General features: G+C 53.0%; 10 protein-coding genes across 10 annotated transcripts; 6 read left to right on the top strand and 4 right to left on the bottom strand.

Annotated features, from left to right (window-relative positions):
• Window positions 1-221: 221 nt before the first annotated feature.
• On the top strand, window positions 222-2,433 carry N7482_007789 (glycoside hydrolase family 15 protein; the record flags this gene model as incomplete). Its single annotated transcript, XM_056689913.1, has 3 exons — window positions 222-1,992; window positions 2,069-2,133; window positions 2,224-2,433. 3 exons carry the CDS (start codon window positions 222-224, stop codon window positions 2,431-2,433), a joined length of 2,046 nt encoding a protein of 681 aa, XP_056542342.1.
• Window positions 2,434-3,377: 944 nt separating this feature from the next.
• Window positions 3,378-6,032, top strand: N7482_007788 (uncharacterized protein; the record flags this gene model as incomplete). The annotated part of the gene is made up of 2 exons (XM_056689912.1): window positions 3,378-3,701; window positions 3,798-6,032. 2 exons carry the CDS (start codon window positions 3,378-3,380, stop codon window positions 6,030-6,032), a joined length of 2,559 nt encoding a protein of 852 aa, XP_056542341.1.
• Window positions 6,033-6,467: 435 nt separating this feature from the next.
• Window positions 6,468-7,538, bottom strand: N7482_007787 (uncharacterized protein; the record flags this gene model as incomplete). The annotated part of the gene is made up of 4 exons (XM_056689911.1): window positions 6,468-6,839; window positions 6,921-7,036; window positions 7,092-7,255; window positions 7,315-7,538. 4 exons carry the CDS (start codon window positions 7,536-7,538, stop codon window positions 6,468-6,470), a joined length of 876 nt encoding a protein of 291 aa, XP_056542340.1.
• Window positions 7,539-9,049: 1,511 nt separating this feature from the next.
• N7482_007786 (tyrosinase family protein) lies at window positions 9,050-10,406 on the top strand (the record flags this gene model as incomplete). The annotated part of the gene is made up of 5 exons (XM_056689910.1): window positions 9,050-9,144; window positions 9,209-9,365; window positions 9,442-9,527; window positions 9,593-10,044; window positions 10,105-10,406. 5 exons carry the CDS (start codon window positions 9,050-9,052, stop codon window positions 10,404-10,406), a joined length of 1,092 nt encoding a protein of 363 aa, XP_056542339.1.
• Window positions 10,407-10,586: 180 nt separating this feature from the next.
• N7482_007785 (BCL5p) lies at window positions 10,587-12,041 on the bottom strand (the record flags this gene model as incomplete). Its single annotated transcript, XM_056689909.1, has 1 exon — window positions 10,587-12,041. The coding sequence occupies one exon, from the start codon at window positions 12,039-12,041 to the stop codon at window positions 10,587-10,589; it is 1,455 nt and encodes a 484-aa protein (XP_056542338.1).
• Window positions 12,042-12,904: 863 nt separating this feature from the next.
• On the bottom strand, window positions 12,905-14,688 carry N7482_007784 (sugar porter family MFS transporter; the record flags this gene model as incomplete). The annotated part of the gene is made up of 3 exons (XM_056689908.1): window positions 12,905-13,209; window positions 13,268-14,086; window positions 14,154-14,688. The coding sequence occupies 3 exons, from the start codon at window positions 14,686-14,688 to the stop codon at window positions 12,905-12,907; spliced, it is 1,659 nt and encodes a 552-aa protein (XP_056542337.1).
• Window positions 14,689-16,027: 1,339 nt separating this feature from the next.
• Window positions 16,028-16,540, top strand: N7482_007783 (V-type ATPase assembly factor PKR1; the record flags this gene model as incomplete). Its single annotated transcript, XM_056689907.1, has 1 exon — window positions 16,028-16,540. One exon carries the CDS (start codon window positions 16,028-16,030, stop codon window positions 16,538-16,540), a length of 513 nt encoding a protein of 170 aa, XP_056542336.1.
• Window positions 16,541-17,087: 547 nt separating this feature from the next.
• N7482_007782 (anaphase promoting complex subunit 2) lies at window positions 17,088-19,944 on the top strand (the record flags this gene model as incomplete). Its single annotated transcript, XM_056689906.1, has 2 exons — window positions 17,088-17,597; window positions 17,650-19,944. 2 exons carry the CDS (start codon window positions 17,088-17,090, stop codon window positions 19,942-19,944), a joined length of 2,805 nt encoding a protein of 934 aa, XP_056542335.1.
• Window positions 19,945-20,368: 424 nt separating this feature from the next.
• On the bottom strand, window positions 20,369-21,699 carry N7482_007781 (TauD/TfdA family dioxygenase; the record flags this gene model as incomplete). Its single annotated transcript, XM_056689905.1, has 4 exons — window positions 20,369-20,653; window positions 20,716-20,992; window positions 21,073-21,338; window positions 21,397-21,699. 4 exons carry the CDS (start codon window positions 21,697-21,699, stop codon window positions 20,369-20,371), a joined length of 1,131 nt encoding a protein of 376 aa, XP_056542334.1.
• A 1,664-nt stretch (window positions 21,700-23,363) lies between these two features.
• Window positions 23,364-24,401, top strand: N7482_007780 (type 1 glutamine amidotransferase; the record flags this gene model as incomplete). Its single annotated transcript, XM_056689904.1, has 1 exon — window positions 23,364-24,401. One exon carries the CDS (start codon window positions 23,364-23,366, stop codon window positions 24,399-24,401), a length of 1,038 nt encoding a protein of 345 aa, XP_056542333.1.
• Between the last annotated feature and the right edge of the window lie 693 nt (window positions 24,402-25,094).

The following is a 25,094-nucleotide window of genomic DNA, read 5'->3' as shown; positions in this document are numbered from 1 at the left end:
CATATATGTCCCCATGGTATGGAGAAGTGATAATGGATTGGGGCTGCACCTTTCAATCTCACCCTGCTGTGCTAGAGCATCCACCTGTTAGTTGAAATCGGTGCCGCCAACGATTGCAATCAACAAAATCTTTCCTGTTCACTTCCGGGAAACACATCCTCGCCGGACTTCATATCTATTGATTCAAATCCGGCTTCACCGTCACCGTTTCGATTCTCATCATGCCACCAGCAGAACCCGCGTATAACGCCATTGAGGACTATGGCCTGATCGGGGACATGCACACATGTGCCCTCGTGAGCAAGGCCGGTAGTCTGGATTATATGTGCTGGCCAGTCTTCGACTCCCCTTCGGTGTTTTGCCGTCTCTTGGATGACAAAAAGGGCGGTTACTGGTCGGTCAAGCCCTCCACTTCAGTGGTCGACCCGCACAGCAAGCAGCGGTATCTGCCGTACTCGAATCTGCTCGAAACACGCTGGACCAATGAAGATGGCGTCGTCACGATGCTGGACTACTTCCCTGTGACGCCTAAGAAGGCGGCCCAGTCGGCCCGACTGCTCTCAGGCTACTGCCCGTGCAATGAGCCCGGAACTAACCGCTTCAAGTCAGGACTGCAGCACTCTGGCCTGATCAGAAAGCTCGAGTGCAGCCGTGGCTCAATGGAATTGCAGGTGGAATTGTTCCCGGCTTTTAACTATGCGAGGGACATGTATACGGCTCGTGCCAAGCTGGAAAATGACTTGTGCAAGCACCAGTTGCAGAGTATCCATTTCGAGAGTGAGACAGAGCGGCTGCAGCTCGAGATCTTTGCTGATTCGCGGGAGCCCGACAAGACGGGGTATCCCAAGGCTAAGCTGGCCATGGAGGAGCGACCGGGAGCAAATGGCCGCGGGCTAGTGGCCTGGATTCGCCTGTCTGAGGGGCAGACTGTGCACTTCGTCCTGCACAGTCCCGAAAAGGCTGTGCCCAGCTCGACTACAATGGCTGCATACCTGTGGAAAATGGAGGAAGAAACATCCGACTACTGGACTGACTGGACCCGCAAGTGCGCTTTCCGTGGGCACTACCGAGAGACCGTCGAGCGCAGTCTCTTGATCCTGAAGCTGCTCACCTACAAACCCACGGGAGCGATAATTGCAGCGCCCACTTTTTCACTCCCGGAAAATGTGGGCGGCGCTCGTAACTGGGATTACCGATATTCCTGGGTGCGCGACACGGCCTTCACGCTGTATGTCTTCCTGAAAATGGGGTACAGCAGTGAGGCGGAAGCCTACGTCACCTTCATCTTTGACCGGATCTTTCCGCATGCTGCGCAGGGTATCGAGCCCGGGAGTAAGCGGCCCTTCCTGCCGCTGATGTTCACCATCCGTGGCGAGTACGACATTCCCGAACTGGAGCTGGAACACCTTGATGGGTATAAGGGTAGCAAGCCTGTCCGCATCGGCAATGCTGCTGTTTTCCACACGCAGCTAGACATCTATGGCGAACTCCTGGACAGCATCTACCTCTACAACAAGCACGGCAACCCGATCACCTATGACCAATGGGGTGCGATCCGCCGCATGGTGAACTATGTCATTGGCGTAAGACACCAGAAGGACATGTCCATTTGGGAGTCTCGCGGGCAGATCCAGAACTTTATCTACTCGAAGGTCATGATGTGGGTGGCACTGGACCGTGGCCTTCGACTGGCAGAGAAGCGAACAAGTCTGCCCTGCCCGGACCGTTTCCAATGGATGCAAGTACGTGACGAACTCTACGACGAGATCATGGACAAAGGATACAACATCGAGCGCGGCCATTTTTGCCAGAGCTACGAGAGCCGCGACGTGCTGGATGCATCAATTTTGATCGCGCCGTTGGTCTTCTTCGTGGCACCCAATGATCCACGATTCATTAGCACCCTCAAGCGCATTCTGCAAAGCCCGGAGAGAGAGGGACTGTCCAGTGCGAAAATGGTGTTTCGATACGACCATGTCAAAGCCAATGATGGTATGTGACCTACCCTCCGGATCTCTGCATTTGCTTCAGTGCGACCCCGCCCGTTACTGATGCCCGTGTTGCACAGGTCTTGGCGGAGGCGAGGGTGCCTTCATCATGGTTACCTTCTGGCTTGTTGAAGCAATGGCTCGTGTAAGTGCTCGCGCCTTGAAGTGCACACATCCTGCGCACAACCCCCTTCGCTAATTTTGACCCACCTCGCTGTGTCTTCCTCTTATATAGGCCGCCAAGTTTGATGTTCCTATTCCAAACATCTGGAAGCTCGCACTCTCACACTTTGACAACATCTTGTCCTACTCAAACCACCTGGGGATGTTCTCTGAAGAAGTGGCCATTTCGGGCGAGCAGATGGGCAATACGCCTCAGGCGTTTAGTCATCTGGCTTGCATTAGTGCGGCACTCAATCTGGAAAAATTGGGTCGTGAGGACTAATGGAAAGCAGAATGTAGCCCGCTGCGAGTGATGCTAAGTCTAAAAATTGTTCTATGCAAATTTCATCTACAGCTTCAATAGAAGAATTCGTTGAATGTTTTCCTACATTATGTCTCTTTCTATTTTTTATTTTTTATTTTTTATTTTTTATCTTGCCAGTCCCTCTCTCTTTTCTCCTTTCACCTCATGTGTAGGTTGCAATGCCTGCGCTATGTGACGCATGACAGAACGATGGACAGAGATCACCTGATGGACGTGGGTGATGGGAGCACCTGACCAGACTAACCTGATGAGGCCTGTTTGCGTGGAAGCCCTCTGCAAAATAGTTAACGGGGCCTCTGTAGTTTCTTTCTTCTTCACCTTCGTTGTTTCGTTGAATGCACCTGGTTATCTTCCAGTTGGCTCTTTTCTATCATCGTAACATACAACGAAGGTCGGGCCAGGGCCAGCCTCCTCGCGGACTGGTCGGTCTCATCATGGACCTCCCTAATTTTGCAGATATATACCTGCGGTCCGTGATGAGCTTCCTCGGTCCGTTTACCTATTTCCAATAATACCGACTCAAATAATGAAAATTTACCTATTACCCTTTTGCTTTTGCCCTTCCACCTATGATGTCTTTTTTGTCTCTTCCCGGAAGCAGTAGGATCAGATGTCTGTACCTATGCCCGCTAAGATCAGTGCTGGAATTGGGAAGGTCGAGCGGTGCTGACATAACCCCCGCTTTGATGCGGGATCCGCGTCGGGCTGATCCGCTGCCTCACTCCACTAGGTTATCGCTTCCCCGGACTACTACCTCCTTTCACTTCCTCAAGACAATAGCTCTGTGACACGGCATACGGCTCCCAAAGCTCGCACTACCAGCTTCATATGTATTTTGGCGCTGACTGGTGCCCTTTCACCGCGACTTCGTGCTAGGAAATCCTCCGCGTCTCCTCTCCTCAATGGCGGACGCCGGCCCGGATTGGGCTAATCGCCCAGCCTCCGACCAGGCATTGTCGTCAGATGAGGAGGATTTTGTGTCAAGCCAAAGCACTATTTCTTTGGAGCCTGATGCCCGCGCTAAACATCGTCTACCTGCTGCGCTCGATAAGCTCCACCTCGACACCGCGCAAGACTCAAGTGAAAGCTCCGGCCAGAGCACGACTCGGGCCTCTACGCCCGGCACGGGCCCCTCGGTTCTCGATACCTCAAAGTCGAATTCCGACAAGAAAAGAATGGAGCTACTTGATTTGCCTTTGGATATGTTGAAGGAAATCGTCAAAGAGGTTCGTTCGCAGGCTGTCTCCATGGATTCCGTCCGTGTTGTTCGATTATCACACTGTCCCCGGAACACAAGGGCTAACAAATTCGGTACATGATAGGTGACACACACGAACGACCTCACTTCACTCGCGTTAACATGCTCCGCTCTCCATAACTTGACCATTCCACACATGTACTCCCGCTTCGATATTGTCTGGCCTGAGTCGTTGAACCCCACGACAGATGACTATTCGGGAGTTGACGCCTTGTCCTACGGATTATCCACGCTGGTGATGGGAGAAGATGTGTTCCACCAATTGCCGCTGCCCAGAGCTGACCGATCTCCACATGTCTGTGCGCATTGTGGCTGCGACGGTCGTGGCCATCATTCTTCTGGAACCGAGACACATGATATTAGCCCCGTCTTTCGGTCGAGACGAGGAAACTACTATGCACAATACACGCGCACATTCTCTATCGGAAATGGTCCGTTGAGCTGGGTCCAGGAATACTCGGTGAACAGAGAGGTGGGCAAGATGCTGGGGACGCTAGTGGCCTTGGCCGTGGCGCGGATGGTCAATCTTGAGGCGTTCATCTGGGACATGCCAACAGGGGTGGTCCGAGAGATATGGCTTGCACTTGCTTCACTGGCTAACCGACCAGGCCAGGACTGTCGTCTCGAGCGTGTCTGGGTGCGCTGGCATGATAACAGGGACAATCCGTTGCGCAACAACGCCTCGTTGATGACGGCGTTGCTGAATTCTCTTAAGAACAGCCATGTGGAATACCCATCGTTATCAGTGTTGCCGCCGCTGAAAAGCGTCACAGTTCTTGACATAGATGAATCGGCGTACGTGGAGGAACTGGCAACCCTAATTGAACGGTCCCGCCATCGCCTCGTTGAATTGCGGATCGGAATTTCTTCAAAGGCCCACATGTTGTCTTGGCTTCGCTGTGCAAAGGATACCGATGTTTCTTTGGAATCACCATCAAGGTGGCCAAAGGTTGGTGGTGTGCTCAGCATTCTTTCGAAACGCGACGTGCCAGCCCAAGAGGAATACACCACTACGAACTCCTCAGCCTCTGAACGGTCGGTGCCATCAGAAGCGTCCTCTTGTCCATCCTCCACGAAGAACCCCAAGGCCGTCGAGTCCGACGATTGGCAAGAAACGCGCTTTCCGCCAGGGACTGAGCAGAAATCTCTAGGAACTACCCAGGACAGCGAATCTCCACCCTCTACAGGCTCTTGTGCGTCCACCATCAAAGCTCGTGTGCCTTTCTGTGGTACACAGGCCAATCAAGATAAATTGAACCTCCAGGTCTTTGAGTTGGAACGAGTTCCCTTGTCTGTACCGACGCTTCTACCGGCGATCGAATGGACCCGCCTTACTACTCTTACTCTGATGGCATGCACAGATCATGAAAATCTTTGGAGAACTCTGCGCCGAAAATATGCACCTCCACCACCTGTGGCAGCAAATAAGCGAAACGGTGACCGTCGCCTGAGTGTTGAGGCCCCAGAGTACTCACTCAATCTCAAGCATCTGCGAACGGATACCGTCTCACCTTATCTGATGCTCTTCATCAAGGAGGCCCTAGCTCCTAATACCCTGGAGAGCGTGTACCTTCACGAAGCGCCAGGTCACGAATCATCCGTCCCCGTTGATGCCATATATCGACACATACTCCGAAAACACCGACTAAGTCTGCGAAAGGTCTTGATTGATGCTTCTGAGCGGTTCGGCAGCGCGACCGAGGGCTTGACAAATCGCTGGCACAAGTGGATGTTTAATCACGAAATGATCTCGTTCGTCACGGGCGGCCGCATGCCGCAGCTGCGGGAGCTTGGAATGGCAATGCACTACCGGGACTGGCATTACTTTCTCCAACGACTTCCTAACATGCCGCAGCTCTTCGCTCTCTACCTCCCCCACATCGGCCACACCGTCCACCGCGACCTGAAAGAGCTTGCCCTCCAAGTCCTCGACATTGTGAGCATCCGCCCAGACCTCAAAATAACGTACATTGGTTTGCAGGCCAAATGCTACCAGATTCTCGAGGGAAGTCGTGATGGGAGCGAACCCGACTTCGACGAGACCCAAGGCCTCGATCAAACCTCGAATGCTACAGGGGACGACGCCATGTCCTTCGAAGACGACCCAATGGATCCTCTAGGCGACAATGATGAGCCGGGCGTTCCAGACGACACGGACCTCCTCTCCAGCGATCTATCTGATGGCTACGACACTGAGCCTGAAGACGATGGCGCTTCGCGGGTGCGATTCCGGCTTCAGGAGATTCTCTTTTATGACGATAAAATATCTATTTTCAAGGCCCGCCATGGGGTGATTTAATCGGCGTTTGGGGCTTTGCTTTTGTCTTGCTTTCCACAGCTTTCCTCCGCTTGCCTTCTGCTTAGTTTTCCCCTTTTCATTTGCAGGCGTCAGACACTTTGTGGAGTTAGGGGCCGCTTGGGCTCTGATTATTCCTGTTAAGATACCACATGCACATCGCTTAGGATCATGATTATTTATTAAAAGAACATTTTTTTCATTCCCATAATTGTCACTCCGTATGCATTGGTACCGTAGCCAGATCAAAATCGCCGACCGTGAATTTTCGCTTCCTGCGAAAACGCTTAGAGGTTTGGCACAGTGACATTTGTGTATGGTTTATTAACTAGCATTAAGAATTCGTCCCATAGATTTTTTTCAGCGCAGAGGCCGCATCTTTTAAGAGCTGATTTCGTGTATCCTCACATAACTTTCTTCCGTGTATTTCAACGCCAATCACTTCCGCTGCTCGCTCTTCATTTCAACCTCAATCGTTTTTGTGATGTTTGATTTAGGGGCCAAAATGCGCTCCTCACTACCTTGACCCCCGTTGGGAGCATGCGTCCCAGAAATACCCACCGTCGTCACAGTATAATTCTCATCATCTCGGGAGCTCAGCTCAATTGCTCCCTGAGTTCCTGGTCTCAATGTCCGTCGATGATTGGGTGCGCTGTATGCTCCGTACATGTTATTGGACGGGTGATTGTAGTTCCCGTAGGATTCAAAGTAGGAGGAGCTTTTGAAGATGCTGTTGAACATCGGGCGCAGGGATGGGGCTGAGGCAGAGGTTATCGCGACGTTGACTTCGATTTGAGACCAGAGAAGGATCTGGCAGAGAGTATAGTCAGTATCGATAAAACACAATAGGGCGATGAGCATCGAGAGGGGTCAAACTGGTCTTTTAAGTACCTGGATCGCGTCATAAGATACGTCCTTTGTAACGGTGTATTTATATAGGGCGTTCAGACGGGCAATCGAGGCGGCAGATGCGAATGCGCCACTGAGAAAAATGGCGATGAGGGCGTCTATCCGAGTTAAATGTAGCCCGACTTGAGGATGTGCTTAAAATGGAGGCCTTACACTTTCTTCGACGGTGCAGGTTCAACTTCATAAGAAGAGGTAATGGCATCACCAGAATGACTAGATCTGTCAAGATATTGATTCCGGCCGTTGAAAAATATGCAGCAGGGAGATTGTTGCATCCTTTTGGAAATGACGTCGGATCCCATGCTCTCCAGGGTTTACTGTGGCATTCAAAGGCCTAGGTTGATGAGTGATGAGCATCGGCTTATGAACAATTAACAATTCACAACTTACATAGACGAAAATCACAATGATGGTGTACGCAAAGACAAAGGCTGCCACTCCAATCACGGCTATTCGAAAGCGATTGGTGACGAAAATGCGATAGTATTGCGCCAAGATACTGAACTTGACCAAGCCAATGGAGAGCGGATAAACCAGCTGGTAAACATACCAGTGCTTGAGGGTCGGGATGAGAATTTCCCCAAGAGGCAAATCTGTCATGTGTCGTCTGGAGATGTATGAGTAAGTGCAATTGGGGGTTCAAAGCGAACAGAGACACAAAAAGTAACCCACCCTGTCCCGTAGCTGATATGAAAGCAATTTATGATACCCATTCCAAGCGTGACGACCAACCCGCTCAGAATAAGATAGTCATCTGGACCAACCTTATGCATCAGGAAAATGCGACAATATAGTCTGAGAAGGACACTGATAGATGAGAGCAATAGCAAGAAGCCCATGACGGCCAGAAACATTGGCTGCCGCGAGCCATCGCTCGCTGAGATGTAGGACATGATTGACCCAACAAAGTCGAGCAGCAGCGAGAGCTCATGCACAAAGCCTTGACAACGGAGACATCTATAAGGGGCTCCTAGGGTATCGTCTCGGTTTATACTATCGGATCGAGTAGGCCCTTTGGCTAATGCTGAACAAGGTGAGGAAGAAAACCTAAAATATTTACCCAGTGCCACATTCAGCCCCTACTCAAGCGTCCCGGGCGAAGGAACGCATGCGATTCCTGAGGTTTAGGTTTCAGTTTACCGGGGGCCAAAGTCTGGTGAGACATTCATTAAGCCTTTTTCTAGAAATTGCGCGTAGGTACACAGCTAAGGACACCGAACCATTCGGTCGGGGGTTTCAATCTGGTTCGCAGTGTCTTAAAGCAGAGAAGATCCGCATGAGGTCTTCGATTGCGGCCTGCGCAACTCCACCAGTGAGAACCCGTTGTTCGAAGTTATAGGGTTGGGATTATTTGGGCTAGCCTTTAGTGGCGCAGATAGTGCCGCGTGGGTTCAGATTAGCCAGCGAACGGGGCGGGCGATACCCGAAGATAGTAAGAGGTCAAGAATCCACCGGCCTCTAATTGGTCTTTGGAAGATCGTTTGGATCGAAGGGTCTTGGCGGGGGCGGGCTCTGGCTTAATTTGCGAGATTGATTGAATTTGATTCGGATGTAACATTGCGAGAGGGTTTGATTGTGAAGTCTCTCGCTATACTGAACACTCCACAGTTTCTCCGACATGAGTCCAGAAGGATTCAGCGCTCAAGTAGAACTGTAGAACTATACATTGACATGATTGATATGATCAATGCCATGTGGTTTTGTGTTTTCAATCACTTGCCAGGGATCATGCAATAACCCCCAGGATGTGATTTTCCGCCCCCAAGAATCTCTCGGGAGGAGAACCTCCTTCCAGCATAGACAACGTGGACATGCATATAGGGCTTTCATTATGATTGGCGAATCCATATATTAATTCGTACAGCTCCACTCGCAGGCAGGGGTGATTTAGGATGAATTGCCCTTCATCTCGCCACGCATCTAGCCATTGAGCTAGCAGGCCTTTCCCCGAACAAGCTGAGCTTAGGGTTCCGCTCCAGATTGCCGAACAAGTCATAGTCCAGAGCCCCCCTTTCAAACAAGTAATCACTCATAAAACCACCGTACTCTCCCTCCGTTCCCAACACCGAATTTGTGGGTTTATCTGCATTTCCGAAGAAGCAAAGCCTAAGATGCACGTAACAAAGTTGTTGTCTCTTGCGGTTTTGCTCTTGACCGGGGAAAGCCTTGCCTCTCAATGCAAGAACCCTCCTCAGCGCAAGGAATGGTAGGAAGCCCCCTCCCCCATGTAACACCGGCTTTTTCGTAGAGAAGCACTGACTATCTCTCAGGAGACAACTGTCCAAGTCTGAACGTGCGGATTATCTCAATGCTGTGACTTGCTTGGCCCACAAGCCCGACGTCACTGGGGGCCTGCAGAATGCAACCAACCTCTACCAGAGTTTCGAGGCAACTCATTCGGAGCAAACCCCTTCTATTCACTGGGTGGTATGTCCCACACCACCCCTCAACAAATCTGGGCCTTTTCAGCAATTGGTCGATCATGCTAATCATTGTCGATCAGGGCCATTTCGCTCTTTGGCATCGGTACTTTACCGCCACCTATGAACGGTACTTGAGAGAGGCCTGTGGGTACAAGGGTGCCCAGCCGTAAGTATTGATAACACAGTTGACCCCATCCATCAGTTACCAAGTTACTGACCATCTACTGCTAGTTACTGGAACTGGGCGCTCGATGCATCCGCTACGGACAACTCGTCCATGGCCATCTTTGAGACGGAAATTTTTGATAGCGACTATGGGTTCGGAGGTAATGGAAAGCCATTCCTCCCTGCCACTGCTGCCGAAAACCCCTTCAATCTCACTGGCCGTACCGGTGGTGGATGTGTCCAAGACGGGCCTTTCCGCGAGGGTAAATTCTTCCTCAATGTGGGACAACCGAAAGGGGAGTCGGATTGTTTGCGCCGTGACTGGATCCCCTGGATCATGAACTACTTTGCGCGCCAGAGCATCATTGATCATGTCGAGAGCCAGCCGGACTACACCTCGTTTGCCCGGGCCCTTGAGAACATTCCTAGCTTCACTCAGCCCAACATTCATGGCAGTGGCCACTTTGGCGTTGGAGGTGTTCTAGGCACACTCGGAAACTCCGCTCACAGCCCCGGTGGTAAGTTACTTCTCGCTCCCTTGAGGTGATGATCAATGAAAGATAAACTGACATGAATAGATCCCCTCTTCTATATGCACCACTGCAATCTTGATCGCGTTCTGTGGAACTGGCAGCAGAAGGATCTCCCGCTTCGTCTTCATCAGGTTGGCGGTCCGATCGTGCCACTTGACTACAGCGGGCAGAACGTCACCCTGGACTTCGAGATCAACATTGGAAAACTCGCCGGAAATGCCACACTGGAGCAGCTGCTTAACACGCAGGGGGATGTTCTCTGCTATGACTACTTCTCCCCGCAACTCGCTGCCCCACAAGACGGTGGCATTCACGGCAAGCCTGGCTGCGGATGCGACGATAAATAGACATCAGCGACGGCATCCTGTATGCGGGTGAGACTGTAGATTGTTTCTGATAGAAATCACTTGAGTAATTCAAGTAGTATAGTAATTATATAATTGACGCCTTCAAGCTAGGATGCTTACTGTTTAATGTAAGATTCCACCTTGGGCCTTTTCAACTCCCCAGTTCAGATGTCCCGTTGCTTAGAGGCTTTGCAGCTTAGGATCCGACTTGAGAAGGCGTTCAACACATTCCATTGCTTTTATGTGAGCGGTGAAATCACACCAATACCCGCCGTCCGCCTTGCACATAATCTGGGCATTATACCTTGTCGGATAGTTGCGCTGAAGCGAGTGACCAAAGATAAGAGGCACAGCTGTACTGTTCTCGTCAGTGGCTGCTGCGCCTTCTCCTCTGATTATCGCCGGACCAAAGTCAATATCTCGCCATGCCCCACACCAGTTCGTGACTGCGTAGCTAATATCTGAGGGCTCGACGACGTGGATGTGATATTTCCGTTTGTACAACTCCTTGGTGACAGCCAGGCTGCGCTCAATGCTTTTCAACTGAAGTTGCTCGGTTACTGCAAGACGGTTCTTGTACGCCACTTCTGCTAGTGGCGTGTTGCTCGCAATCGGTAACCGCGAAACGGCAAAGGAGAGGGCGTTATGAAGATAAGACTTGTTTGCGGGAAGTGCAGGGTGTCGTCCCCGCATATTGATGGTGGAGTTCAAGGTCAACATCTTTGGTCGTCTGTGATCCAAATGTGCGAATTTGGCCAGGATACCAGTGAGAATATCAGCATTCGTCAATGGCAATGTTTCCTTGCCGTACTTCTTTTTCAGAACGTCAGTGCACCGCTTGCGCAGATCATCCACAACCTCCACTGGCAGAAACAGTGTCTTCCGAGTTTCTTTGGAGTGAAAGATGAGATCAGAGATGAACGGAATTATTTTGGTGGCTTGCTCTCTACTGCTCAGAATGCGATATTCGCCTTTCTTCCGCAACTCCTTTTGCGAAAGTTTGGGACCGTCGAGCGCGCTAGGGGAGAGATCGAGAAACTCCATAGGTGTTTCACCAGCGACCACTCTAATCCAAGCCTTGATCATGCTTCCGAACCCCATTTGATCGGACACTGCATGCGGCAGGTTTAGTGCCACAATTGTGGCGTTGGTGTACTTGGTGATGTGAACAAACAGGAGAGGTGCGCCAGGTTTCTCAAACTTGCGTTCAACGGGCCAACTGGATGGAGTCCAGGCTTTCTCCATTTCTGGGATATTGACCGGCGCAAAAAACGCCCCCGAGGCAGACTCATGTGCTTGCGGGAACAAGTCGCTCTCTCCCAGAGTGGAACTTATCGTCCTGTTTGTCCAGTCGAATAACTGATAGGTCGAAGAAAAGGACTTAGGTAGATGATACTCCAGGTCGCTCTTTTTGAGCTCAATGCGAGCTCCGAGAATAGGCAGGTGACGTCTAATGAGCTGATTGAGAGCGTCGCGCAACGCATCTTCATTGAGAGGTTTGCGCATGGCGAGGAAAAGCAGGGATCGTATGTTATCCAGTGGACGCCATTGGTCTACGGGCTTCAAGGGGATTATTTGAAGCTCGTCACCGGCGTCAATGCGAGTGACTGGCGTCTTGTGACGGTCATCCACCATTGTTCGCGAATTTAGTAGCTGAGGACGTGAGGGTGAGTTGAAAGGCATGGAAGCAAAGGTAAACAAGGTCAGATGAAATTCATGGAGAATAATGCGCTACGCTGACAGGGAGTAAGCCGGTGATATACTTTTGCCGGACCGAGTGTCGCGGTGCCCGAGTCGTGTTCTCGGATTGGCTGTCAACAGTCGAAATAGTAGCAGCCCCTGAAAACTTAAAATTTTTTACCAGATTGGCCGTGCGGCCTCGGGACTCGGTATATTAAACAAATATATTTAGCCCGACGTTCCCAGTATAGCTATAGTGAAGAACAAAGATGACTCGAGACATGGACGAGGGTTTCCTAAACACGGGCGATTTCTACCAGAGATCAATAAAATATCAACGATGAGGATGATGTGGTTCATGTAAATCACTAATGGCCACGCTAGACTGCTAACTCCACCAAACCATTGGCCTGTTTGTAAACACTTACCTACTTTACCACGGCCTGCGCACCCAATTGTGTTTTATCAAAATTGGTGCAATACGTAGGTTTAGGTTCTTGCATCCCGCATAGTCGGGGTGAGGCTCTCGCTCGGGGCGGGACTTGGCTCGGGTGGCGCCTCGTTCTTGGAAGTTTAAACCCAGGACCCAAACATATATCTGACAATATTAAATTCTTGAAATGTAAGTAAGCCCTAATATCCCCCAATCTGGTGCAAAGATCATAGATTACATTGGACTACATTAGATTACGCGAGAGGCAGATACAGACATCGTAACATGATTCATAATGCTCCATGCTATCCAACAGACAGAAGCATAAACTAGCGCTATGCCCATATAGTCCTAATACCAAATTTAAACCAATATCTTTACATATTCATGCATGTTCGCGCTCCGCCAATACATCCGCCTCGATAGTACGTCTGCGCTCCCGATCATGCGCATTGGAGTTGTCCTTAAAGACGTGATCCATCTGCTCGAGCGAGCGACCCATAGTCTCAGGCATGAAGAAGAAGGTCCACACACCTGAGAGCACACAGAAGACCGCGAAGAATATGTAGGCACCATATCCCGTGTTCTCGACCAAAGGCGGGGTGATAAGACCAATAATGAAATTGTTGAGCCAGTTGGAACAGGTGGAGATGGCGACCCCCTTAGCGCGGAGGGAGGAGGGGAAGATTTCTGTGTCCGTTAGCATGTATTTTTCACCTCAGGGATCGCAATTGTCTGTTTAACCTACCCGATGGTACTGCCCAAGGAACTGGACCCCACGAGGCACCGAAGGCAACCATGTAGAACAGCAAGAAGGCTGCGCTGACCCACCCCTGTGTCTGGTGTCCTTCCCAGTTGGGGCCAAACTTTCCCACCAGGATGGCGATAATGATGTGGGAAACAGCCATGAGGACAGAACCACCCAGTAGAAGCTTCCGGCGACCCAGGGTATCCATCATCCAGATACTGGTCGTAACACCAACCAGCTGCAGCACATTGAGAACACCAGACATGACAAGCTGCATGTTGGTATCGAAGCCCATAGTCTGGAATAAGCTTGGTGAGTAATAGATGAGGGCGTTGATTCCCACGAACTGCTGGAAGAACATGATGCCAATACCAATATGAGTTCGGCGCCAGCACCCCTTCTTGAAGACATCGGCCCATGACGCCAGCTCTAGCAGGATCGAGTTTTTGGTGCCCCCGCTTTGCAACGTCGGATGCTTCTCGGCGTTTGTCTCTTGGTGGAAACGAACCTCGACTAGAATATCCATGTACTCTTGGCGTACTCGCCTGTCGGAGGCTGGCAGATTGCGCAGTTTGGAGAGACTCTGGAGTGCTTCCTCATTGCGACCCTTGGAGGCGAGCCATCTGGGCGAAAATGGAAGAACAATGACACCAGCAGCGAGGATAAACCCGGGGATCATCTGCAGGAGGAAGGGCAGACGCCAGGACCATTCGCCGGCCATGTACCGCGTGCCGAACGTGATCCAGTAGGCAATCACGATGCCAAGCACGATACACCACTCCTCGAGAACAAGCAAGGTTCCACGACATTCCGGGGGACCTACAAGGAGCGGGAAAACCAAGTGATCAGTCTCCATATCAGTTTTCTCAAGGCAAGACAGACATACTGATCTCGGAAATGTACAGCGGTGCCACCATGGACAACATGCCAATGCCTACACCTCCAATCAACCGCGCTACCGTCAACATGGAATACTCGACCGCGGCGGTCTGGAGGATGGAGCCAATGGTGAAGATCACCACAGCCACCAGAATCGAGTACCGCCGGGAGATCTTGTCGGCGATCCAGCCCTGATTCAGCGCGCCCAGCAGGGCGCCCAACTCGATCATCGCCGTTAGCAGTCCCTTCCAGAACCCAGCGCCAGAGCCCCCGACCCGCGGGAACTCCTCCAAGAACTGGTCCATAACGAGGATGACGGAGACGACTCCCTGATCATAACCAAAGACCAAGCCACCGAGCGCCGAGCAGGCCGCGCACATCAGCACGAACGGGTTACTGACCAGGCCGCGCAGCCCTGGCGGGCCATACGGCTCCCGGTCCGCAGTGATGTCCTCGGCATGATGTGTGAAGCCCTCCAACGGACCATCTCCATCAGGTGATATTGCCTTACCGAGAACAGCCTTATCTGCCGCGTCTGCCATTCCAGCTGAGAGCCAAAGCAAGAACAAGAAAGGTGAGAGAATTGGAAGTATTCGGCGGGGTGGATCACTTGAGGAGACAATGTCCGTTTCCGTCCTACCAGCAGATATGGCGTCTCCCGGGCCATATTTATACAGCATTGGCTCACCTTGTCCAGCACTATGACCCTGCCTGGGCAACCTTCCCCTCCTGCCCATTCGCGGCCGACTTGCACCAACAAATGCTCCATGATTGGACGCTGAGACCAAAGACCGACTCCGGCGTTGTGAGGCTACCGACTGGACTGCCCAAGCCGGGGTAGAGCAAGAGATGACGGCAATGCGCTCTTTACTGGCTGATGGGACGCCGCAAAGGGGAATCCACGGGGAGATCCGCAGCTAAGGGCTGCGCGTGGGGAAAATACGGGGAAACCGAGTGGTAATCGTGTGCAACCAATTGGCGTTCGGGGGCGGCTATTGGAAAGACCATCGCTCTCGAGTGGGCTTACTGGCCCGGAAAAGCCTGCTCGCAGATCGGAGAACGGTTGAAGGCGGGCGAACCTGGGGACATCCCTGTTGATGTCCCCCCACGAAGGCACGAGACTTGTTGGCAGATGGTGCGGATACGGCGCTGCCATAGACCGTGAGTCTCTGTGGATCCCCACGTCGCTCAGACTTGCTCATTATGGTCTATAGAAGTGTTCAAACGCCGTGTAGCGGCCTTGAATTTGTGAACAGGATCTCTTAGATTGCAGCCCTCGGCCTCACCCCGAGAAGCCCATGGCTTGTCAGACCAGTCCGCGTTGGGGATAAGCGCCGCCCCAAGAGGCAGATCGCCTGCAGATGAGCACATAGCACATCCCAAAAGTTACTAGGGGATTCGAATATTCGGGCGCATACTCGGGCCGGGTTTCGTCGGCCTGACAGGATGATGCCATCCCGCGACTGAACAGATGATGTTCGCATCTGATCGCATCGCGGGCAGGAAACCGACTACGAATATAGTCATTCACGAACACATTACTTAACTAGCATTCCGTCCCCCACGGGGTAGTCCCGATTTAAGTGTCCACCCGGAATTCCCCAGTGACTTAGAGTCCCTGGACGTGCTGTTTGCTGGTAAACAAACCGCCCCTCTTCCGTGCCGGGTGGAGCAGCTTCTCATCGGAACACGGTCCCCGATAACTCGCATCTTCAGCCTTTGTCTTCCCCCTCTCGCCCAACGGATACCAGTTTCCGTTTCCCTCCCCCCCCCCCGGCGACGTCACTCCTGCTGTCACCCCACAGACGAGCAGTCCAGCCACCGCTCGCCGAAACTACCCTGCACAGAGGAGTCCACAGACTCCCGCCGCAACACCAAGCCATGGCCTCCTTCATGGAAGAGCTGTGGTCCAGCATCTTCACGCCGGGCCCCACCCCGACACTATTGATCGCAACCAACGTCTCCTTTGCTGCCCTTCAGCTCCTTCTCTTCGTCCTCGGCCTGGCCACACATAGCATTCACTTCGTCGTGCTATCGTTCCTCTGCGCGGGGCTGTGGTACTCGATCAACTGGTTTTCGCAAGAGGTGCGCGCTGCGCAGGCAGCCCAGGAGGCGGAGAGGAAGAAGGAGGCCGAGACAGACGCCGAGCCCATCGACGGGAAGAAGGATTCCGGCACGGTGGACACTGCCGACAGCGAGACCGAGACAGAGTCCTTCGCAGGGCCAACGAAGGGTTCCAAATCATCAGCCGTCGCGACGGGCAGCAACCCTGCCTCGGCCAGACTGCAACCGACCGAGCGCGATACCAAGAAGCGTTCCCGCACGGGCGGCGATAGTTCTGGTTATGGGAGCACTGACAGCGAGTGGGAGAAGGTGGAGGATAATAAGGCGTAACGACGCGAAGACTTTTGGGTGTGGGATTCACAGCTCCCAGCCAAGCAATTTGTGGACGCCAGGGGCTGTTATTTGGTTTTCTGATCGCTCTACGGAGTGACGTCCGAGGTGACACGACATGACTTGACACGACTAACTACCCTCGCATTTTATTCTGCGTCGGACTTGGCTTCCGTCGCACGCATCGCTCAGCTTTATTCTCGGCGTCTCGTTGTTTTTCTCTTTCCGCTTGGGAGGTCGCCCCGCCTTCCTTACTGAGTCCACTTCAGCACACTCTGAGTAGCATTTTCAGCTATTACAGTAGATAGCTCTCTCATATATGAATATCTATATCTCCAAAATGGTGATTTACGGACCCAGAGCACTCTGTAATCGTCTTTTAGGTGGCCGGGCGACGGTGTCGCGGGCCACGTGATCACGCGCCGCTGTTGAAGCTGCGACCCCGACACACCTGCGTTGTTGACCTCACAGCTCCACCCTCCCACAAGCTGGACTTGTCAAATGTCACACTCAAGCATTTCACAATGCTGAAGCTACATTAACCACAATGATATCCACGTATCCCCTCAATGCGGGCCGCCAACGCGTCTTCGGCTCCGTCTTCTCCCCCGCGTCACTCGAAGCTCGGCCACCGTTGGCATCTAGCTTAGGCTCCGACCAAACGCCACTCGCCTCGTTTCAACCCAATTCTTCCTTTTCAACTGTGAAAACCGGCTCATTCACATCACTTCAACATGAACAATCCGCCGCTGCACCGCTAGACCGGGAAAAATGGGACCAGGCATGGTCCGCGTCAACCGCCTTTCTAGCCGTTCCCAATCAAGGATTTGCCCCAATTTACGAAGCAAGAGAGACCGATGGTAGTGAAGCACTGAAGGAATGGAGCCGACTTAGTCCTCCGTCCAAGGAGACTGCCGAGGCACTGTCGTACCTGACGGCTGCAGCCCAGCAGGGCAGTACTTCACTGGGAGCGACGACACCAAAGAACTTGTTTGATTGGTATGGTGATGAGATTCGGAGGCATTTTTTGACGAATCTTCGGAGTGGACTATACAAGGTATGGAGGATGATATGTCCCTTTCGCAGTCACCGTACTAATGAGCCAATAGCTCCTAAAGAACCCCGAGAAGGAAGGCCTGCTGCGAACGATCGTGGACTGCTTGCAACTAGCCCGTCGCATCTACCTGGCCCCCGTTGTGCATTATCTGCTCCCGCTACTGCCGACGCGAGAACAAGGAAGAGTTCTGACTCAACTGCAACGCGCATTTCATACAGTGGCCTCTCACTCACTGCCATGGTCCACAATATCACCCTTACTTGGCGGAGAACTAGCCAAGGACTCATTGATTATCTTGGGTATCGATACGTTGATCGAGCAGTCACGTGAGGATGAAAGCAGCCAGGATGGCATGGAGGTCGACCGGCAGTATTCGGTCTCGTATGAGGACTGGAAGAACGAGACATCCGAAGTGCAGGCCCAAATGATGACTGAGGGTGAAAATGGACGGGTCACGATGGCCCGGGACCGACTTCTCGCGTTCCTGAATGGTCTGCAGCTTGTTGGGCTTGGCGGCGATAAAGCCCAGAAGGTCTTCGCTAGCGTGATGAATCTCATGATGACCGAGTTCGTCCGCGCCGCCTATACGAGACAGTGGGAAACACCGACAGCAGTACCACAGCACTTGCAACACTGGATTGAAAATGTTTTCGCTCGCCTGGCAGTGCAGGTTCTGGCGATCATACATACACCAGCCCCGGGAAGCCAGTCTCCTGGCTCGTTGGATGTAAGCTTTGGCGACGTGGAAAGGTGGCAGGAGATTGGCATTGCTCGTCTGGGAGCTCTTCGCACCAGCGAGCTTTTTGATATCATTGTTGAATGGCCTGCGAGCAGCGGGGCTGTCGAAGACCTGCGACATTTCACCACTCACCCTGCGGCCCGAGCTCATGTAACACAGTCGTTCATTGCAATCCTGAATCAGCGACTGTTGCACCCCGGCGCCTCTACTGTTGAGATTCTGCAGTTGTATATATCTATCATCCGGGCCTTTCATCTTTTGGACCCGAAGGGCGTTCTTTTAGATCGCATTGCTCGGCCAATCCGGCGGTACCTGCGAGGCCGTGATGATACTGTGAAGGTCATTGTCGGCGGTCTCCTAGCCGAGCCAGCGACGGCCGACGCAGCGGCCTTGCCTTCCACCAATGACACCCTGGTCGAGCTGTCGACCGAGCTCTCCAAGGCCCACCAGCTTTCCCTACAAAACAATACTAGTGAACTGGACTGGGATGATATGAACTGGGTGCCGGACCCTATCGACGCAGCGACCGACTATCGCAAATCAAAAAGCTCGGATGTCATCGACAGTCTAGTCAGCTTATTCGATTCAAAGGAGACATTCGTGAAGGAACTCCAAACCCTCCTCAGCGATCGCCTCCTCCAAAAGCGAGAGGACTACGACCAGGAGATTTCAGTCCTGGAGCTGCTCAAGGTGCGCTTCGGTGACTCAGCGCTGCAAGCATGCGAAGTCATGCTGCGCGATATTTCGGATTCTCGCCGTGTCGATGCCGTTGTCCGCAACGACCAAGGTTTATCCAAACCACCCGCCCGCATCCACGCGAAGCGCCCGTTAAATCAACCCTTGCCAGAACTTCATGCCAAGATCCTATCGCGCTTCTTCTGGCCCGAGATCCAGGACCAGGAGTTCAAGGTTCCCGACGAGATCGCCTCTTTACAGGATCGCTACTCCGCCGGCTTCGAAGCTCTCAAAGCCTCTCGCAAACTTACCTGGCGTAATGGATTGGGTCAGGCAACTGTCGAACTGGAGCTGAGTGACCGCTCTTTCTCCGAGGAAGTTACAACCTGGCAAGCAACCGTCATCTACGCTTTCCAATCGACCGACGACGACAACGTCACGAGGACCGTATCCTATCTCGCTGAGCAGCTGCACATGGCAGCTACCCTCGTCCGCTCTGCGTGCTTGTTCTGGGTGAGCAAGCGGATCCTGGTCGAATCATCGCGCGACACCTTCCGCGTCCTCGAATGCCTGCCCACAGATGACGAAATGGAAGCCGACGCATCCGGGCACAATTCCGGCGCCGCGGACCTACAATCTGGAGCTGTATCTAACGCTGCTGCCGCCGCCGCAGAAGCGGCCGCCATGGCAGCAGCCAAGGAGACAGCCGAGGCCGCGGCAATGGAGAAGATGAACCTCTACTGGCAATTCATCGTTGGCATGCTGACGAACCAAGGCGCTATGCCGCTGCAGCGCATCGTTATGATGCTGAAGATCGTGGTGCCGGGCGGTTTTCCGTTCAGTAATGAGGAGCTGAGAGAGTTTCTGGCAGGGATGGTTTCGCGGAAGAAGTTGGAAATTGTTAGTGGCGGGAACTACAAGCTTGTGCATTAGTTGGTAGCCGGCAACACGGCCCTGGGGTTCGTGCGAAGCTTAGCATTTGACTGGCGTTGGAGTGTAGAATTGGCTCTTATACCCTGTATCAATGACAATTTTATTCATGGTTTGACTTTTGAGTGGAGTGAACTAGGTGGTCCTCTGTCGCCGTATCGAATCTGCATCGTACTTACACACGACGAAACTATCTGCCGTGAACCGGCCTGAATATACGGCTGGGCTCAAGGTTATCAAGCCATCTAGAAAAAGGCACTTGCAGATGTCCGCAAGACCAACTCCCAGTCAATTTTTTAACAATTCTTTTCCACCAGGGGCACATACAAGGGCAGGTGCAATTGCAGACGAAGTGGGAAAAAAAAGGAGGTATCGTTTCACGCAAATATCTACACATAATTCATATCATAACATGGCCCCACCAAATCTATTCCGCATCCAGCGGCGCAACAGGCGGCTGATCATCAACCTGGATACCACCACGCTTCTTCTCATTGCTATCCCAAAACGGCAACTTCCAGCCGCCCTCACTCTCCGGCGTCGCCAACCACAGCCGCATAAGATGGCGTCTAGGGGTAGGCGGCGCATGGTCCGTATACGCCGTGCGCGCATGCAAGATATGCGAGTTAGCCAGGAACTGGATGTCGCCGACGTCCAGGATCATGTGCAGCGAGAGGCGGTTACAGGTCTCCTCCAGCACGCGGAGGGCCTCCTGCTGGGCGGCGGAGAGGGGGGGATGATTCCTGCGTCGGAGAAGCGCGTGAGCGAGCGGACGTAGTAGGGGTCCCATTTGGTGTAGACGCGGCCGTGCGCGCCGCGCTCGAGGTAGACTACGCTCGTGCGGATGTACTCGTCTTGGCCTTTGCTGGTCTCGCCCTTGCGGTCGAAGTACCAAATGGGCTCGGTGAGGGTCTTTAGGACGTCGGGACGCTCGACGGCTAGGGTGTTGTAGACATGGTGGGAGGAGACGATGTCTGATTCGCCGCCTTCTAGGGCCTTGGCGATGCAGAGAAGGCCGACGATGTCGGAGTCGTCGGCGTGGAAGAATTGGCTGTGGAAGCGGGGGAAAGTGCGTTAGAAAAAGGAAACCTTATGGATGGGGGGTGGTGGTGGTTTGTTGGAGGGACATACCGAGCGTTGGTGCGGTAGATGCGCACTTTGTCGATCTGGGTTGAATCCTCGCCGAGATCCTTCACATGGCCCAGGACATGGCCTCGGCTGTTCTGGCTGACGAAGTAGCCCAGGTAGGTGCCCAAACCCATGTATGCGACAGCAGATTTATGGTTGCCCCATTGCTCGACAGGGAAGCCCTTGAACAGAATGAAGCCCTTGCCATCGATGATGTCCCTCCGGAGGGCCTCCAGGTAGTCTGCAAGCTTGGGAAGAACAAAGTTGGACTAGTCACACGAGTCAGCTTGCGGGAAAATATACGGTGGCTTGCCAATCCGAACGCACCTTCGAGATACCAGTGAGCGGGGTCTTGGATGCAAGGAAGGCATTTGCCGCGCCGCTCAGCTCCTCTACCTGCTCGGGAGTGAAAGTATGCGTCCACTTCTCCGGGTTCTCACGGTAATCCTCGGCCTTCCAGACAGTCGGACCGGTGACTTCGCGCGGGAAGCGATCGAAGGGCACAATGTGGTCATACAGTGGGGGGTGCTGGCCCGTCGTCTTCAGGCCATCGGGATAGACATCTAGCGGAGCAGCACCGGCCAGATTATGAGGCGCTGTAGGAAGCGCATCGGTAAGAGCGGGAGCCATGATAGATGCAAGATGCAAGATGCGAGATGGCTGTTAGCAGACGAAGGTAACAGAACGAAGTTTGAACTGAGTCGACATCGAAATTTGATGCTAGATGGGAGCGCCAGCGCCTATTTATAAATTCCCACTCCCGGCCGAGATTTGCGTACATGGTGAGATCGAAGGCCGTTACGCTTGCCAGTGCAGGTGAGTAAAGGTGAGGAATCCAGGGGCCGGTATGGCGTGCGAGCACCGCGCTCCACTCTTCCATAGGACGAGGCCATTGTGAGCTAGATTCCGCGGGATTCACGGGACTCGCGATTCTCACAAGCGAGAACCAGGCAATGGAAAAGGGCAGAATGGAGTCGTGCAACGTTGCGACTGCGATTAACTGGCGGTGCTGATTGTGAGAGTTTGGTGGGGGATGGCGCCATTGGCGGGGGTCGATGTTGTGATGGCCGCGGCCGCGCTTGGGCTCGATGGCGGCATTGGCAGTATTAGTGTATCAGTGCATTGCCGGGAGAATGAGACTGTGCATTGATCAAAGGGCCGGCGTCATTGTACAATTAACCCGGAGCGCAGAGGCAATGGGTGTTTGCTCGCAACTTGGGGTGTGTATACACCCAGGTCTGGGTCAAAGACCTTTTGAAAGATGTTGGATTAGAGATGGCCGCTCGGCTGGTCGGCGCCGAGAGCGACAGCCCGATAGTCCAGGCACATCCCAACATCTAGTCAGACACCCACCCCTACATAGTTTATTATGTGAGCTAGTTCCTTTAAGACCACTCGGCCGACAGCTGCAGTTCCCCATATTTGAAGAATCCTCCCTGGCGAGAACGCCTGCGCAGGGTTGACGATCAGAGTGCATCCGCCAGGACACGTGGTTGGCCGGCTTCTCTTTAAGCGCAACGTTTTTCAATTGATGAAGCATTTCTCGGGCGAGAGAGTTGGTTTCTGATCATCTAATGAATCAGATAATAATATTGCCTCCGTTGCCCGTTTTATCATTATCATCATTCGCCGGTGCAATTCTGCAGTGCGACTTTGGCGCATGTCCATCGGTATGGTTGACTGTGGAAACTCCCTGTCTGACAAATTTCTACAATCTACAGTGCATCTTATGAAGAGAAAACGACAATTCTAAGGAAATATTTGCATATTTCTTCAAAGAAAAGATCTGTGTACATTTCCTCTGCCAGAATAATACCGCAGTCACCCTTCGGAGTGGCCCATACACAACACCAGCAGACGGTGGGATCAACCCTAGTCACTTAATATTTGCTATTGACCATGGAAGCACCCCATCAGTATGACCACTTTTACGAGCAGAATCGAAACCAACCGCACCGTCTCCAAGTCCCAAGCCAGCGCTGGCGTAGATAAGGATTCAGCTTCCTCTTTTGGGGTGGCTCCACCGTATTACTCACAAGAACCACCTGGGTGCCCTTATCGGGCATTTGGATCCGACCCCACGCCCTATCAGTGGCATACAGCGGACTACGTGCGGGCGACCGTTCAGCAATCTCTTCAGTCTTTCTTTGATAACTTCACAAACACATGCGGAGTAATATCTACAATACCATCTTTTAGTATCTTACCCTCTTTCTTCTCTTCCTACTGTATCCGCATCTATCAGTTGAAAACCGGCGTATATACAGCGGCCCTGCTTGCACGGATCCCGGCACATGGCCCCCCACCGCATCCATGTCGCCGTGCTGGACACCGACGTGCCCTGCCTTTCTGTATACGCTAAGCGCGGTCTCTACAGTTCCCAGTTCCGCGTGCTGCTCCAGTCCGCCGCGAAGCGCATCAATGACAATCCAAATCTCACTCTGCAAAACGGCCCGTTAGCGGTGCACGTTACGGCCTTCGATGCTGTGGGCGGCTCATTGCCAGCGCTTGAGTCCCTTCGTGCGAGCCCTCGCATGCCGACAGAGCATCATGCCGGCGGTCCTTTTGGCGCGATCGACGCGATCTTGATCACTGGGTCGGCATGCTCGGCATATGACCCGTACCCATGGATCGCGGAACTCCAGTCGTTCATTCAAACGGTGCATGCGAACTATCCCCTAGTGAAGATGTTTGGTTCTTGCTTCGGCCATCAGATCATCGCGCAGGCTTTACTCTCCACCCCTGCAAACGGGTCATCCGCCAGCAACACGTTTCATGTTGTGCGAGCCGCAACCGGTTTCGAGATGGGCATCCAGCCCATCACCTTGAACCCGTCTTTCACAGCACACTTCCAGCCTCTAGCCTGTGCGTCGTCTCAGAACCCCTTCCGCATCCAGTTGATCCACGGTGACCAAGTCCTGCCCGCCCCGGGCTCCACAGCCGCAGTCGCATCAGCAGCTGGGCCGACTGTCGTCTCCCTGCCTTCGCCATGGATCAACATGGGCAGCAGCACAGACTGCCCAATTCAGGGGCTCTACAACCCCGGCCGAATCCTGACGTACCAGGGCCACTTCGAGTTCGACGCGTTTGTGAACAGCGAGCTGTGCCAGGCATTCGGGCGGCGCATGAACTGGCCCGCGGCCCTGGTCGCCGCGTACATGGAGCAGATCAATCGTGCGCTAGTTCCGGGCCAGCAAGACAATGACGACTCCAAGGCTGCTGCGGAGACGGTACTGCTTTTCTTCGCGGGTGAAGACCAGCCTGGTAAGGTGGATGGCGAGCCTGTGGCTAATGGGATGATCACGCCTCCGCTGGAGGAGCTTGCCGGGTGAAAGGAATACAGGCTTTTATTGGCGTGGATGGTCATGTGAAACCTCTAGCAAGGCTTGTTTCATGTTCGGCTTACCTGCTCGGAGGGGATCCCGACTGCGGCGGCATGCGACACGGCCCCGCGGTGGAAATTGGTCAATCCGCCGTAGGCGTTTCAGCCAGTGCTGCTGACCGTGTTGTCATGGGTTCAGTAGCAATTGCATGCGATTGCGATTCTGTGCCCCTCGACAGTGGCGAGAACGGGGTTGCCTGGGTTAGTGGCTGGACCCTGCGTTTCTGCGACGCGGCTGGTATGTCGATTCTGCAGGGAGTGTAAGGAGGTCGCGTATTGTATATATTGTATCTACGGTACAGGTAGAGAGGTGTGATGGTGGAGAGGTTTTGATGGATGGTGCGTGGCCATTAGGTAGGAGGTTTGGACCGTGCTTTGGGTAGTTGCCGCTGTTTTTGCAAATTGTCAGCGATAGGTATCAAATCCAGTCTCATTGATTGCGGAGCCGAGACTTACTCAAATTTTTACAGTCCCACCACATTCGTGGAGTTCGAACGGGCTCTCGAGATGCTTTCAAAATCAGAGCTAGTGGTCGGTACATATACGACGAAATCACGCATTGCGATGAATAATTGTTCGCGTACCAGATGCAGGCTTGTCCGAGGTTTGATCGCTTCTGTGGGTTAGCTCCGATCCAGTGGTC

Source organism: Penicillium canariense, assembly GCF_028826845.1.
Source record: "Penicillium canariense strain IBT 26290 chromosome Unknown utg000004l_segment0_segment0, whole genome shotgun sequence".
In the NCBI taxonomy this organism is placed as follows: domain Eukaryota; kingdom Fungi; phylum Ascomycota; class Eurotiomycetes; order Eurotiales; family Aspergillaceae; genus Penicillium; species Penicillium canariense.
This window is presented reverse-complemented; position numbering and strand designations above follow the sequence as displayed.